Below are 12,559 nucleotides of genomic sequence, written 5' to 3' on the forward strand. Positions count from 1 at the left end.
AGGCTGCCTTAAGCAGTCCACCAGGGCCACTCGGAATGGCTGAGCTGGGCTGGGGACGAAGGGCGGGGCTGGCCTGGCTGGGGTGTACTGTGACGCCTGTGGCATCACAGGGGACATGTCACAATGGGAGAAGTTATAAAAGGCCCCAGCATGCAAGGCTGGCCCTGTACGGCTTGGGCAAGCGGTGAGTGCACACGTGGTTGGGAGGCTGGGCTGGGGACAAGGGCCAGGGTGGAATGGCTGCAGCTGGGCTTGGGTTCTCCTCCTGCGTGCAGGGACAGTCCCTCATGGCAGAGCCTTGGGCAGGGCACCGTGCTGCTGCTGCTGCTGCTGCTGGTGCTGCTTGGGCAGCCGGACAGGCCTCGCTGCTTGCCTGCTGTCTGGGGCCCTGTCCTTCGTGCCCCCAAATCCCTGGCATTGCTGTCCCTGCTTATCCCCACTGCCAGCTGCCTCCCTGCCAGCGCCACTGACGGCCTTCTCTCCCTCCTCCTGCAGACCATGGATACGTGGGTGTTGTGGTTGTTGCTCTTGCCAAGTATTCTGCAGTACCCACAGCCCGTGGGTGATGGCTTGGACGAGGTGACACGTCTGCGAATGGAGGCCCTTGCAAAGCTCCAGGAAGAGGAGAAAATTCGTCTGGAGCAGGAGGTGGAGCAGTTGGTCCTGAAGCAGGGTGCCTGGGCCTGGGGAGACCTGCTGTGGTCTGCCTCGCAGCACTTGCAGGTTTGGGCTCTGGCTGGGCTCCCGCTCCTCGTCTTGGCCCTGTGGTATCTCCGGAGAGAAAGGAGACTGAGGAGAGAGGAGCATGCAGAAGAAAATGGGGGTGCAAATGAAGAGGGAGGCAGAAACATGGATGCAAACGAAGAAGCTGGTGTGAATGAAGGAGGCAATGATGGCAATGGGGAGGAAAACAACAACGATGATGGCAATCCCCAGGAAGGCAACAATGTTGCTCCAAATGAGGAAGGTGGTGCTGGAAATGAAGTCGCTCATCATGATCCTTATGATGACATGGGAAGAAGGGTAATGGAGAGCATTCAGTGGCCTGTCCAGGACCTGGAGAAAGGATGCAGGTGGACAACTGCCCTCATGGAAATGTTTGCATTTTACTTTCACCACGTCTTGTTCAACAGTTTCTACCCGGTCCTGAAACCAGCCATTGGGGTGGGCAGTGCCTTCGAAGGTTGGAGTCCGCGTGAGCAGGATGTTGTGTACCAGGTGCTCATCCCCATGACTCCTCCGCGAGGGCACAGCTTCCACGTGGAGCTGGCTACTGCAGGGCAGACGCGCATGAGGAACTTCCGCATCCGCGTGCAGCAGGAGTGCACCTGCGGGAGGGAGCAGCGGCGTAAGAGCATGCTGTGCTTCCTGCACCACCCCGAGGAAGAGCTGAGGAGCAATCAGGATCCCAGCCTCCTTCACACCCTGTGCACGGACTCCTACCTGGACGTGCAGAAAACTGCCCGCTGGTTCTACCAACTGGTGAGAGCAGTCTGGCCGGCTTTGCCTCACGCACACAAGTGGCGTTTAGTGCTGCTGCCCTCCACGCGCTCCTGCCAGTTCAAGGTGAGCAAAGGCACAGAAAGCTACCGGATTGAGATGCTGTTTGGGGTACAGCAGGGCAACTCAGACATCTTTGTAAGCAGCGAACCTGGGCCTTACCACACCTCAAGCACGATCTGGCCGGAGACCTACGCCGTGGCAGAGATGAAGTTCTTCCACTACATTGCCAGGCGGGCCCCCCCTGACAGCTTGCACCTGAAATGCCTGCAGTTCTTCATCCGTCTTCAGCTGGGCTTAGGTTTTTCCACCTACACCATGAAGACCATTGTCATGCACCTTCTGAGCATCTTACCCCCGTCATGGTGGAGCAGGAGACATTTTGTCAGCAGACTGATTGATATCTGCGTGAGCCTGCGCGCATGTGTGCAAGTGAGACGCCTCAACCACTTCATTGTGGGCAACCAGAGGCTTCCTGCAGGGATTAGTTTGCCCCCACATGTCCTAACGGCTGGGAAGTACAATCTCTTCCATGACCTGGTGATGGATCCAGTTGTCCACTCCCATGTAATGAGTCAGTACGCAGATCTGCACCGGTGGCTCAAACGGATCATCGACGACGAAGAGTGAATGCAGAGCTGTGCTTGTGACACTCAAACCTGGTAGCAGAGAAGGAGCTCACAGCACATGGGAAAAGAGGGCAGAATGTGGCATACAGAGAGGGAAGGGAAAACGCTGCCTAGCTGCTCTAAGCCATCAGCAGCAGCTGCAGTGTCCTCTCAAGAGTCTCCCCAGCACTGCATCCAGTGAGGACAAGGTTGGCACCAAAGATCAAGGAGCGCGCAAGAGGAAATGCGATTATTCCTTTGTTGGCTCTCTGGGCTCTGTGTGGAGACCCTGTCAGCCCAGGGAGAAGCTGACACAGACCTGAGCGTGCAGGACATGGAGAAGGAAGGCACTGCTCCATTGGGAGTGGCAGTTGCTGCCATGCCTTTTGTCCAGAGCGAAAGCACACTCGGGGAGTCCAAGCCGATGGAGCTGAAGAGGCCGTGGCCAGGGCACTTGTGAGACAGAGTCCCATTAGCACCAGAACTGCGAGTGCCCCACCTCCTTCATAGAGTCCATTTTCCCTCTGAGAGCTTCACCTTGTGCAAAGATGCCCATCTCAGCATCCCAGACGAGTGAATGTTGGAAAGGAGCAGCGGTGGGATCATCTGGTTCAGGGCTGCTCCAGCAGGCTCTTCCTGATGTGCCTTGCAAGGGATTGCCTCCACGTGGGTGTGATTATCTCCGCTGAGGAACACTCCACCACCTCTGGGCACCGCCCGGGATCGGTCAGCAGACGGTGTTTCTCCTCGTCCCCGGAAGGAAAACCTTTAGGTCGGCATTGTGCCGACTGTGGCGCAGCTGACCTGAAATTGTGTATAGATAGGAATCTAGGCCTTCTTTTCATAGAGATATATACATATTGCCTATACCTATTATATACTATCAAGCTTATTGATAACCATATCTAAAAGCAAAATCTCAACAAGCCAAAATAGTAATATAAATAATTCATTAGCATATATGGAAGTATACCTGATATATATATGGAAGTATGTAGGTATTTATGGAAATATGACAATAATGTATTACTGTATGTATCTCTTCATATGGAAGTTTTGAAATATGTTATTATATCATGATGAAAATGATTCTTATGGGTAGTTATGTTTAAACAAACCAATATAACACGTATTTAGTGTCACTATGTGTTGTGAAAGCTATGAATGCTCTTAGTGCCTTTAGATCAGGCAAGGTTTTTATGAAATAGATCTATTTTTACCATATATAACATTTGTATTACATATGTGACATATATATCTAAAATACATTACAGAGAGGGGATTTATTTTTATAGACAATTAGAGCCATATATCGTGTCCCTGTCTGTTGGGGACACTTGATTATGTTCTATAGTTAGTGCATTTCTGAGTGGCAAGGCAGAAACTGCTTTGCTCTTGATTCAATAAATTATAATATTCCAGAATCTGGATCGTGCAAGACTTTCTTGATCTCACGCCGACCTAGGTTGTTGGTAAATCTCACAAGTTGTGAATCTGGGCGTGTGAACTCTGTCCGTGAAGCCAGCCAGAGTGACAGTGCTGAACTGGTTGCAATGAGAGATGAAGGCCAGCTGCCCCGGGCCCCTGTGAGGACAGAATGACAGAACCGGCTTGGCTTGGAAGGGTCCTTAGAAATGGTCTTGTTGCAGCCCTGTGCTGCCAAGGGCAGGGACTCGTCCCCGTAGACGGCGTTGCTCCAAACCCTGTCCAAGCCGGCCTGGAGCACTGCCAGGGCTCCAGGGGCAGCCCCGGCTGCAGTGGGCAGCGTGGGCCAGAGCCTCAGCGGCCTCAGCGGCAGGAATTTCTTCCACACCTGCGGCCTGAGCTTGCCCTCTGTCCGTGGCAAGCCGCTGGCCCTGGTGCTGTCCCTGCAGGGCCTTGTCCACAGCCCCTCTGCAGGTCTCTGCTGGGCTGGTGCAGGGTGTCAAAGGCCGCAGGAAGGTGCCCCCAGAGAAGGCCTTGGAGAACACTGGGTTCAGGAGTGGCACCATGAGGGCAGCAAGCGGGGCCTGGTGGGGCCGTCGGGGTGGGAGGGCACAGGGCGGGCACTGAGGCCCCGCCAGCTGGAGCTGGGAGCTCTGGGATGCAGCTGGCAGAGAGCCGTGGGGGATCCGTGCAGCAGCAAGGACACTGCAGGCGTTCTGGAGGTGTTGGAAAGCAGAGAGGAGCTTGAGAATGGGCTCTGAAGAATTAGGGCATCTTCCTGTGTGTAAGAAACCTCAGGACAGCACAGGTTTATGCACGGAAAAGACACAGAGGAGTCCTGGAATGTTCTTGGAATAAGGAGAGAGGCCATGGGACATTTCCCATGGGATATCTCGAATTGCTTGAGACCCAGGAGAAGGGCGCAGCCTTCTTTTTGGTCCTAATTCCCAGGTGCATCACCCTCTTCGTTCCCCCACTGCCTGAGCTACTTGGAAGGTGCAGACCTGCCTAGTCTATGGCCCTCTCCAAAATGCACCATCTCTTTTAGATAAATAAAACCTTACAGAAGGGACAGGCAAGGAAGGAGAGGCACTGGGGTCACCATCTCGCTAACGGATGTCTCTAAAGCTTAGTGCTGGTGCTGATGGACTCAAATGTTTTCGGGTAGGAATCAGGAGGAAGGCCAACAGCCTTGCCTTTTCCAGCCATGCTGTGTCAGCCGCCGAGCCTCGCATCACTCCTCTTCTCTTCCTTGACAAGTCTGTTCATTCACTCTCCCGTCTACAAGCTTTGTTTCCAGGATCCAAATGGCCAGGAGGGAGGACTCCCTGGGAGTGTTTAACCACTGCCAAGCTCCCCATTGTCATTTATATTTGTTTGGTTTTTTCCCAAGAACAAGCAATTTCCATATAAAATCCATTGTATTTTTTTTCTTTAAATTATTATTTCTGAAGCCCCTGAAGTGCCTCAGAAATGCCAGTTAGCTGATGTGCACAGGTTTTCTCTAAGGTAAGTGGTGTGCGCTGGCTTGGGCTGAGGCAGTTTTCTTCACAGTAGCTCATGCCGTTTTTGTCCACGTTAGGCTTTGGCAAGCAATTGAAGAAGAAGCGTGCTTGCACCTTTTTGGCCGTTTACCTTTTATCCAAGTTACACTGAATTTCTAAGCTACCCAATGACAACACCTGCCTTCTACTCACTGAGCTTATTCCAGGGCTTTTCACCTCGGAACAGGGCCTGCTTGGAGGATTTCAGCACAAAATAAAATGATACAACACACATCCCCCATGCATATATTTCTATACATCATAGCCTACGATGACAGAATTGTTTCGTGACATGGCCTGTTGAGTTGCTCTGTGCCAGAAGTTTGCAGCAGAGGGGACAGAGCCATTCCATGGGGCAAAGGCCCCGGTGCTGTGTTTTTATTGGATATTTTATCAAAATTTTCTTCTGCTGGCTTCCATTGCATTTGTTCCAGTGGTGTTCCTGCTTTGCAGCTCTCCAGTTTCTCTTTCAAGTTACTTTTCCATGCTCTTTAGTTTGTCTTGGGCCAAGCCCAACAGATTGAGCTGGCCTAACTTGTGGTCATCCTCAAGCAGCCCTTTCCCCCAAAACATTGTTGCTCTGATTTCACGCATACTTCACAGGAAACTTTGTACCTCACTTAAGACTTGCAAGAGGTGGGAAGCAGCTGTGTGTAGCTCAAAAGCCTTTAACCACGTTAGCCACGTGTTGCCAAAGCAGGCTGGGGTTGTCCATTTCTGTTTCAGTTCTTGTCCTATAGGAAGATTGCCACTGCACTAAATACAGGTTTGTCTGACTGTGTGTCCTGACCTCTTTGCCATGAGATCAAAATGACTGTCAGGGCTGATATTCCTTTTCTTTGCCAAAGGGTAGTTCATTAAAATAGGCAAAGGCATCTTCCAAGGAAGCAGTCTTTTTCAGAGGGAAATGGACGTTATTAAGGTGACTTTCTTTGCCCCATCCTGAGCATGCACAGAGAGGAGGACAGTGCCCAACCCTTTAGGGATGGCCCCAGAGACAGGCCTTGTTGCTGCGGTTGTTTTCCTGGGAGGCAGATGGACAGCAACTGGGAGTGATAAAAACCCTGAGAGAATTCAGTGTGAGATTAATGATTCACTATAGGAAAGTGCCAGACAAAGGTCTCCAAAATTCAAGCACAAGAGAAGCAGCCCGGCCCGCAAGGGCCCAGCAGCCCTCTCCCCGTGTGCCTTTGTAGGAGACGGCTAGCTGCGAGAGGTCACGTAAACAATCTGCAGCTGGATAGCAACAGGAGGCTGGTCAGCCCTTATCTTTTAAAGCAGCCCTTATCTTTATAGTCAGAGAGAGTGTCTGTGGGGTGTAACTTCTGGACAATATCAAATGTGTAGCAGAAGCCATTGGAATGCAGAGGTGGGAGCTAATATCACGCTTCTTCATTTAACCAATAGAATGCTTCCTTTAGTACTATGCATGAGCTTATTAGGTGTGCTATATATTCTGTAAATGCTTCTAAATAAACTGAGTCTTGCTAATCAATCGTATCGATTGTAGTGCTGTGGGCTGGGGGAAGAGGGGCTGGAAATTGGCAAGAATCCAATGGCATCCCAGCTTCTGTCTGAAGCAGTGTGGCCAGCAGGAGCAGAGCAGGGATTGTCCTCCCGCAGAGGGCACCGGTGAGGCTGTACCTCGAATCCTGCATTCGGTTTTGGTCCCCTCCCAAGAGGAAAGACACGCAGGTGCTTGAGTGTGTGCACAGAAGGAGAGTGGATCTGCGGAATGGTGTGGAGCACAAGTCTGAGGAAGAAGGGCTGAGGGAGTTGTGGGTGTTCAGCAAAGTGGGAAAGTGCCTCACGGGGGACCTTCTAGCTCTCTACCGCTCCCTGAAGGGGGGTTGTGGCCAGGTCGAGGTCATTATATTTGCCCATGGAACAAACCATACGAACAGAGGAAATGACCACAAATTGTGCCACTGGAGCTTTAGATTGGACCTGTTATAAAATGTTTTAAGAGGGATTCCTGAAACTGCTTGTTGTTAGTTGTATCTGTTTCAAAAGTATAGAATGGGGAATTGTTCTAAAACGTTTCAAGAGGAGTTTTTGTGATTGTTTGTTGTTAGTTGTATCTGTTTTAAAGTTACAGTAGGGGGAATTGTTATAAAACCTTTCAAGAGGGGTTTCTGTTGTAAGTTGCTGTGACACTGTACCGGTGTAAAGTGCTATGTAACAGGGGAAGGAGGAAAAGATCTAGTTCACACAGGTTACATCACCCTGAACCATGAGGGGTGGGCATGAAGGACCAATCACGCGACGCCCTTGGGAAACGATTGGTCAGGAGTGACTCTTGTTAAAGACCAATCAGAGCCCTGACAAGTAACCAATCAGGAAGAGGATCCAAAATGCACCAATCAGGAGAAAGCAAAGAGGATAAAATGGACTGTCAGATGGTGTGTGTGTGTGTGTGTGTGTGTGTGTGTGTGTGTGTGTGTGTGTGTGTGTGTGTGTGTGTGTGTGTGTGTGTGTGTGTGTGTGTGTGTGTGTTTGTGTGTTTGTTTGTGTGTGTGTTTGTGTGTGGGGAGGGGGTTCTTCTTCAGCACCTTGAGGGTCTGAAGGAGCACCCAGTGTGGTGTCGCGCTCTTGTTGGATTTCTGGCTTGCTGAGAGGAGCCTGGGCTTTTCCTGGGTTCCTGCTCCCGGTGGTCGGTTACAGTTAAATAAACGAGTGTCTTTTCCCATCATTGCATCTGACTCCTGGCCTCGTTCATAACAGACCCTCTAAGGAAAAGGATATCAGGCTTGGGAACAGGCTGCCCAGGGAACAGGCTGAGTCACCACCCCCAGAGAGATTTCAAAGTCGTGTGGATGTGGCCTTTGGGGACGTGGCTGATTGGTGGAGTAGGCAGTGTTCAGTTGGCGGCTGGACTGTGTGTTCTTCAGGGTCTTTTCCAAGCTGGACGAATCAGAGATTTAACTGTAGCTCGACATGGAGTCAAGGCTTTGACTGCATGATCCTCAACGCTGCCTTGCAACATGGATATGTGTGAGATTGCCAAGGGAGGGCAACCGCTAGGAAAGGCAAAGGAAAGAGCAAGAGAAGTTCTTTGAAGCAGATTCACTCCAAGGCTGCCTTAAGCAGTCCACCAGGGTCACTCGGAGTGGCTGAGCTGGGCTGGGGACGAAGGGCGGGGCTGGCCTGGCTGGGGTGTACTGTGACGCCTGTGGCATCACAGGGGACATGTCACAATGGGAGAAGTTATAAAAGGCCCCAGCATGCAAGGCTGGCCCTGTACGGCTTGGGCAAGCGGTGAGTGCACACGTGGTTGGGAGGCTGGGCTGGGGACAAGGGCCAGGGTGGAATGGCTGCAGCTGGGCTTGGGTTCTCCTCCTGCGTGCAGGGACAGTCCCTCATGGCAGAGCCTTGGGCAGGGCACCGTGCTGCTGCTGCTGCTGCTGCTGCTGCTGCTTGGGCAGCCGGACAGGCCTCGCTGCTTGCCTGCTGTCTGGGGCCCTGTCCTTCGTGCCCCCAAATCCCTGGCATTGCTGTCCCTGCTTATCCCCACTGCCAGCTGCCTCCCTGCCAGCGCCACTGACGGCCTTCTCTCCCTCCTCCTGCAGACCATGGATACGTGGGTGTTGTGGTTGTTGCTCTTGCCAAGTATTCTGCAGTACCCACAGCCCGTGGGTGATGGCTTGGACGAGGTGACACGTCTGCGAATGGAGGCCCTTGCAAAGCTCCAGGAAGAGGAGAAAATTCGTCTGGAGCAGGAGGTGGAGCAGTTGGTCCTGAAGCAGGGTGCCTGGGCCTGGGGAGACCTGCTGTGGTCTGCCTCGCAGCACTTGCAGGTTTGGGCTCTGGCTGGGCTCCTGCTCCTCGTCTTGGCCCTGTGGTATCTCCGGAGGGAAAGGAGACTGAGGAGAGAGGAGCATGCAGAAGAAAATGGGGGTGCAAATGAAGAGGGAGGCAGAAACATGGATGCAAACGAAGAAGCTGGTGTGAATGAAGGAGGCAATGATGGCAATGGGGAGGAAAACAACAACGATGATGGCAATCCCCAGGAAGGCAACAATGTTGCTCCAAATGAGGAAGGTGGTGCTGGAAATGAAGTCGCTCATCATGATCCTTATGATGACATGGGAAGAAGGGTAATGGAGAGCATTCAGTGGCCTGTCCAGGACCTGGAGAAAGGATGCAGGTGGACAACTGCCCTCATGGAAATGTTTGCATTTTACTTTCACCACGTCTTGTTCAACAGTTTCTACCCGGTCCTGAAACCAGCCATTGGGGTGGGCAGTGCCTTCGAAGGTTGGAGTCCACGTGAGCAGGATGTTGTGTACCAGGTGCTCATCCCCATGACTCCTCCGCGAGGGCACAGCTTCCACGTGGAGCTGGCTACTGCAGGGCAGACGCGCGTGAGGAACTTCCGCATCCACGTGCAGCAGGAGTGCACCTGCGGGAGGGAGCAGCGGCGTAAGAGCATGCTGTGCTTCCTGCACCACCCCGAGGAAGAGCTGAGGAGCAATCAGGATCCCAGCCTCCTTCACACCCTGTGCACGGACTCCTACCTGGACGTGCAGAAAACTGCCCGCTGGTTCTACCAACTGGTGAGAGCAGTCTGGCCGGCTTTGCCTCACGCACACAAGTGGCGTTTAGTGCTGCTGCCCTCCACGCGCTCCTGCCAGTTCAAGGTGAGCAAAGGCACAGAAAGCTACCGGATTGAGATGCTGTTTGGGGTACAGCAGGGCAACTCAGACATCTTTGTAAGCAGCGAACCTGGGCCTTACCACACCTCAAGCACGATCTGGCCGGAGACCTACGCCGTGGCAGAGATGAAGTTCTTCCACTACATTGCCAGGCGGGCCCCCCCTGACAGCTTGCACCTGAAATGCCTGCAGTTCTTCATCCGTCTTCAGCTGGGCTTAGGTTTTTCCACCTACACCATGAAGACCATTGTCATGCACCTTCTGAGCATCTTACCCCCGTCATGGTGGAGCAGGAGACATTTTGTCAGCAGACTGATAGATATCTGCGTGAGCCTGCGCGCATGTGTGCAAGTGAGACGCCTCAACCACTTCATTGTGGGCAACCAGAGGCTTCCTGCAGGGATTAGTTTGCCCCCACATGTCCTAACGGCTGGGAAGTACAATCTCTTCCATGACCTGGTGATGGATCCAGTTGTCCACTCCCATGTAATGAGTCAGTACGCAGATCTGCACCGGTGGCTCAAACGGATCATCGACGACGAAGAGTGAATGCAGAGCTGTGCTTGTGACACTCAAACCTGGTAGCAGAGAAGGAGCTCACAGCACATGGGAAAAGAGGGCAGAATGTGGCATACAGAGAGGGAAGGGAAAACGCTGCCTAGCTGCTCTAAGCCATCAGCAGCAGCTGCAGTGTCCTCTCAAGAGTCTCCCCAGCACTGCATCCAGTGAGGACAAGGTTGGCACCAAAGATCAAGGAGCGCGCAAGAGGAAATGCGATTATTCCTTTGTTGGCTCTCTGGGCTCTGTGTGGAGACCCTGTCAGCCCAGGGAGAAGCTGACACAGACCTGAGCGTGCAGGACATGGAGAAGGAAGGCACTGCTCCATCGGGAGTGGCAGTTGCTGCCATGCCTTTTGTCCAGAGCGAAAGCACACTCGGGGAGTCCAAGCCGATGGAGCTGAAGAGGCCGTGGCCAGGGCACTTGTGAGACAGAGTCCCATTAGCACCAGAACTGCGAGTGCCCCACCTCCTTCATAGAGTCCATTTTCCCTCTGAGAGCTTCACCTTGTGCAAAGATGCCCATCTCAGCATCCCAGACGAGTGAATGTTGGAAAGGAGCAGCGGTGGGATCATCTGGTTCAGGGCTGCTCCAGCAGGCTCTTCCTGATGTGCCTTGCAAGGGATTGCCTCCACGTGGGTGTGATTATCTCCGCTGAGGAACACTCCACCACCTCTGGGCACCGCCCGGGATCGGTCAGCAGACGGTGTTTCTCCTCGTCCCCGGAAGGAAAACCTTTAGGTCGGCATTGTGCCGACTGTGGCGCAGCTGACCTGAAATTGTGTATAGATAGGAATCTAGGCCTTCTTTTCATAGAGATATATACATATTGCCTATACCTATTATATACTATCAAGCTTATTGATAACCATATCTAAAAGCAAAATCTCAACAAGCCAAAATAGTAATATAAATAATTCATTAGCATATATGGAAGTATACCTGATATATATATGGAAGTATGTAGGTATTTATGGAAATATGACAATAATGTATTACTGTATGTATCTCTTCATATGGAAGTTTTGAAATATGTTATTATATCATGATGAAAATGATTCTTATGGGTAGTTATGTTTAAAGAAACCAATATAACATGTATTTAGTGTCACTATGTGTTGTGAAAGCTATGAATGCTCTTAGTGCCTTTAGATCAGGCAAGGTTTTTATGAAATAGATCTATTTTTACCATATATAACATTTGTATTACATATGTGACATATATATCTAAAATACATTACAGAGAGGGGATTTATTTTTATAGACAATTAGAGCCATATATCGTGTCCCTGTCTGTTGGGGACACTTGATTATGTTCTATAGTTAGTGCATTTCTGAGTGGCAAGGCAGAAACTGCTTTGCTCTTGATTCAATAAATTATAATATTCCAGAATCTGGATCGTGCAAGACTTTCTTGATCTCACGCCGACCTAGGTTGTTGGTAAATCTCACAAGTTGTGAATCTGGGCGTGTGAACTCTGTCCGTGAAGCCAGCCAGAGTGACAGCGCTGAACTGGTTGCAATGAGAGATGAAGGCCAGCTGCCCCGGGCCCCTGTGAGGACAGAATGACAGAACGGCTTGGCTTGGAAGGGTCCTTAGAAATGGTCTTGTTGCAGCCCTGTGCTGCCAAGGGCAGGGACTCGTCCCCGTAGGCGGCGTTGCTCCAAACCCTGTCCAAGCCGGCCTGGAGCACTGCCAGGGCTCCAGGGGCAGCCCCGGCTGCAGTGGGCAGCGTGGGCCAGAGCCTCAGCGGCCTCAGCGGCAGGAATTTCTTCCACACCTGCGGCCTGAGCTTGCCCTCTGTCCGTGGCAAGCCGCTGGCCCTGGTGCTGTCCCTGCAGGGCCTTGTCCACAGCCCCTCTGCAGGTCTCTGCTGGGCTGGTGCAGGGTGTCAAAGGCCGCAGGAAGGTGCCCCCAGAGAAGGCCTTGGAGAACACTGGGTTCAGGAGTGGCACCATGAGGGCAGCAAGCGGGGCCTGGTGGGGCCGTCGGGGTGGGAGGGCACAGGGCGGGCACTGAGGCCCCGCCAGCTGGAGCTGGGAGCTCTGGGATGCAGCTGGCAGAGAGCCGTGGGGGATCCGTGCAGCAGCAAGGACACTGCAGGCGTTCTGGAGGTGTTGGAAAGCAGAGAGGAGCTTGAGAATGGGCTCTGAAGAATTAGGGCATCTTCCTGTGTGTAAGAAACCTCAGGACAGCACAGGTTTATGCACGGAAAAGACACAGAGGAGTCCTGGAATGTTCTTGGAATAAGGAGAGAGGCCATGGGCC

The 12,559-nt window shown here is 52.2% G+C and overlaps 2 protein-coding genes across 2 annotated transcripts; both read left to right on the forward strand.

Annotated features, from left to right (window-relative positions):
• Window positions 1-579: 579 nt before the first annotated feature.
• LOC136361957 (inositol 1,4,5-trisphosphate receptor-interacting protein-like 1) lies at window positions 580-2,130 on the forward strand. Its single transcript, XM_066320239.1, has one exon. It carries the CDS (start codon window positions 595-597, stop codon window positions 2,128-2,130), a length of 1,536 nt encoding a protein of 511 aa, XP_066176336.1. The 5' UTR covers window positions 580-594.
• A 6,459-nt stretch (window positions 2,131-8,589) lies between these two features.
• Window positions 8,590-10,281, forward strand: LOC136361958 (inositol 1,4,5-trisphosphate receptor-interacting protein-like 1). The gene has a single exon (XM_066320240.1). It carries the CDS (start codon window positions 8,650-8,652, stop codon window positions 10,279-10,281), a length of 1,632 nt encoding a protein of 543 aa, XP_066176337.1. The 5' UTR covers window positions 8,590-8,649.
• The last annotated feature ends 2,278 nt before the right edge of the window (window positions 10,282-12,559 follow it).

The sequence above is a fragment of the Sylvia atricapilla genome, chromosome 5, assembly GCF_009819655.1.
Source record: "Sylvia atricapilla isolate bSylAtr1 chromosome 5, bSylAtr1.pri, whole genome shotgun sequence".
Lineage (NCBI taxonomy): Eukaryota > Metazoa > Chordata > Aves > Passeriformes > Sylviidae > Sylvia > Sylvia atricapilla.

What these genes read in the sequence shown, in the direction of transcription:
- LOC136361957 (XM_066320239.1), top strand. Translation starts at nt 595, where the DNA reads ATGGAGGCCCTTGCAAAGCTCCAGGAAGAGGAGAAAATTCGTCTGGAG.
- LOC136361958 (XM_066320240.1), top strand. Translation starts at nt 8,650, where the DNA reads ATGGATACGTGGGTGTTGTGGTTGTTGCTCTTGCCAAGTATTCTGCAG.